Source organism: Arachis ipaensis, chromosome B03 (assembly GCF_000816755.2).
Source record: "Arachis ipaensis cultivar K30076 chromosome B03, Araip1.1, whole genome shotgun sequence".
Lineage (NCBI taxonomy): Eukaryota > Viridiplantae > Streptophyta > Magnoliopsida > Fabales > Fabaceae > Arachis > Arachis ipaensis.
In genome coordinates this window covers 59,192,334-59,193,716 of record NC_029787.2, presented here as the reverse complement: position 1 = coordinate 59,193,716, position 1,383 = coordinate 59,192,334, and the positions used below count along the sequence as shown (strand labels likewise).

General features: G+C 34.0%; 1 protein-coding gene across 2 annotated transcripts in view; it reads left to right on the top strand.

Moving 5' to 3' along the window:
* The window catches only part of LOC107630530 (heparanase-like protein 3), a 4,032-nt gene continuing 3,239 nt past the window's right edge, over positions 591-1,383 (top strand). The window contains exon 1 of one of the 2 annotated variants that reach the window (XM_021118941.1): positions 591-1,016. In XM_021118941.1, the coding sequence (XP_020974600.1) occupies positions 786-1,016 (231 nt within the window). In that variant the 5' untranslated portion in view covers positions 591-785. The remainder of the gene's footprint in view (positions 1,017-1,383) is intronic. The other variant, XM_016333700.2, reaches the window with a different exon arrangement.

Here is a 1,383-nt window from a genome sequence, read left to right as displayed (position 1 = left end):
TGTTCTAGTACACAAATGAGCCTACATTCACCAACAGTCCTGTCCATGGAGATGTGAGTAGTGACAACAGCGCCACTGGAAAAGGGGTATAAACTGACTGAGTAGAGATTGAAAAGGGGTATAAACTGACTGAGTTCTTTTGTATAAACACTGATTATGATGTATATTTTCAGTTTGGATATCTGTTGCTTATGTTCCTTTATAATTCTGTTCATGTATGTTTCATTATTTATTCTTGTAAACGTTCAAAAAAAATTTACTCGTAAAAATAATAACGCTTTAACAAGATAACAGGCTTATATAATAAGTACTAGCTATAAACTAAGAAAGCAAGTTGGTGACATTTGGCTTCTTGTATGATAATGACGTACCGGAAGTTGGATCGTTACAGCCAACACTAAAATGACGTCATTTAATAACTGAACAGACATAAGCGAAGGGCTAACGTGAGTAGACTTTTGAAATTTAGGAGGATTCATTAATTCAATACGCACACTTAGCATCGAAGGTTAGATTAGTTGCCTTACAAATAACAAAAACACATTAAGCACTTTTATATACAAACGCCAAAATCCTTGTGTTGCCAACCTGCCACGTAAAGACAATTATTATTATTATTACCCTTCCAGCAAGCATTTGTAAAAGCAAACCTTTCATTAAATTTTTACCAAAAGCACATTTAACATTTAACCTTTGTTTGTCTGTCTGTCTGTCTCTATTATACTACTATTACTATATAAGCTTGTGACTCTTATGCAGTGAAGCCGGCCTCAGCCACAACCACCATGGGTTCTTGGATTGTTCAGCTTCTTATGCTATTGTGCTTATTGAGCTTTGTGAACTCACAGGTTGAAACTGGTGGGGATGCACATTTAAAAGGGATTGTTGCCATTAATGCGAAATCGGTAATTGGAACCATTGATGATGATTTTGTGTGTGCAACTCTTGATTGGTGGCCCCCTCAGAAATGTGACTATGGTAGATGCAGTTGGGGCCTTGCATCTCTTCTCAATCTGGTAATACTTTTCCATATTTTTGTTTTTCTGAATCTGCACAGCTTGTGGCATTCACTGGTCCAAAGTGCAAAAACCATTAACCTATCTAACAAAACAACTAAAAATGTTTCTATTTTTAATTTTTATCCCCCTTATGTTCTGATAAAATTGTCTGTTTATTTTTATTTATTTATTTATTTTTACTTTTTTATTTTTTGTAAGTTACTGGAATGACATTTGAATCAAGAATGCGTGTGTTTGAGATCTCTTTGCTCAGCTGCAACATAATTTTCGTGAAAACAACTTTATATGTTTTACTTCTATTTTGTTTTGTTTTTTTTTTATTTTATTTTTAAGGACGTCATCATCTACTCACCGTTTGAATAGA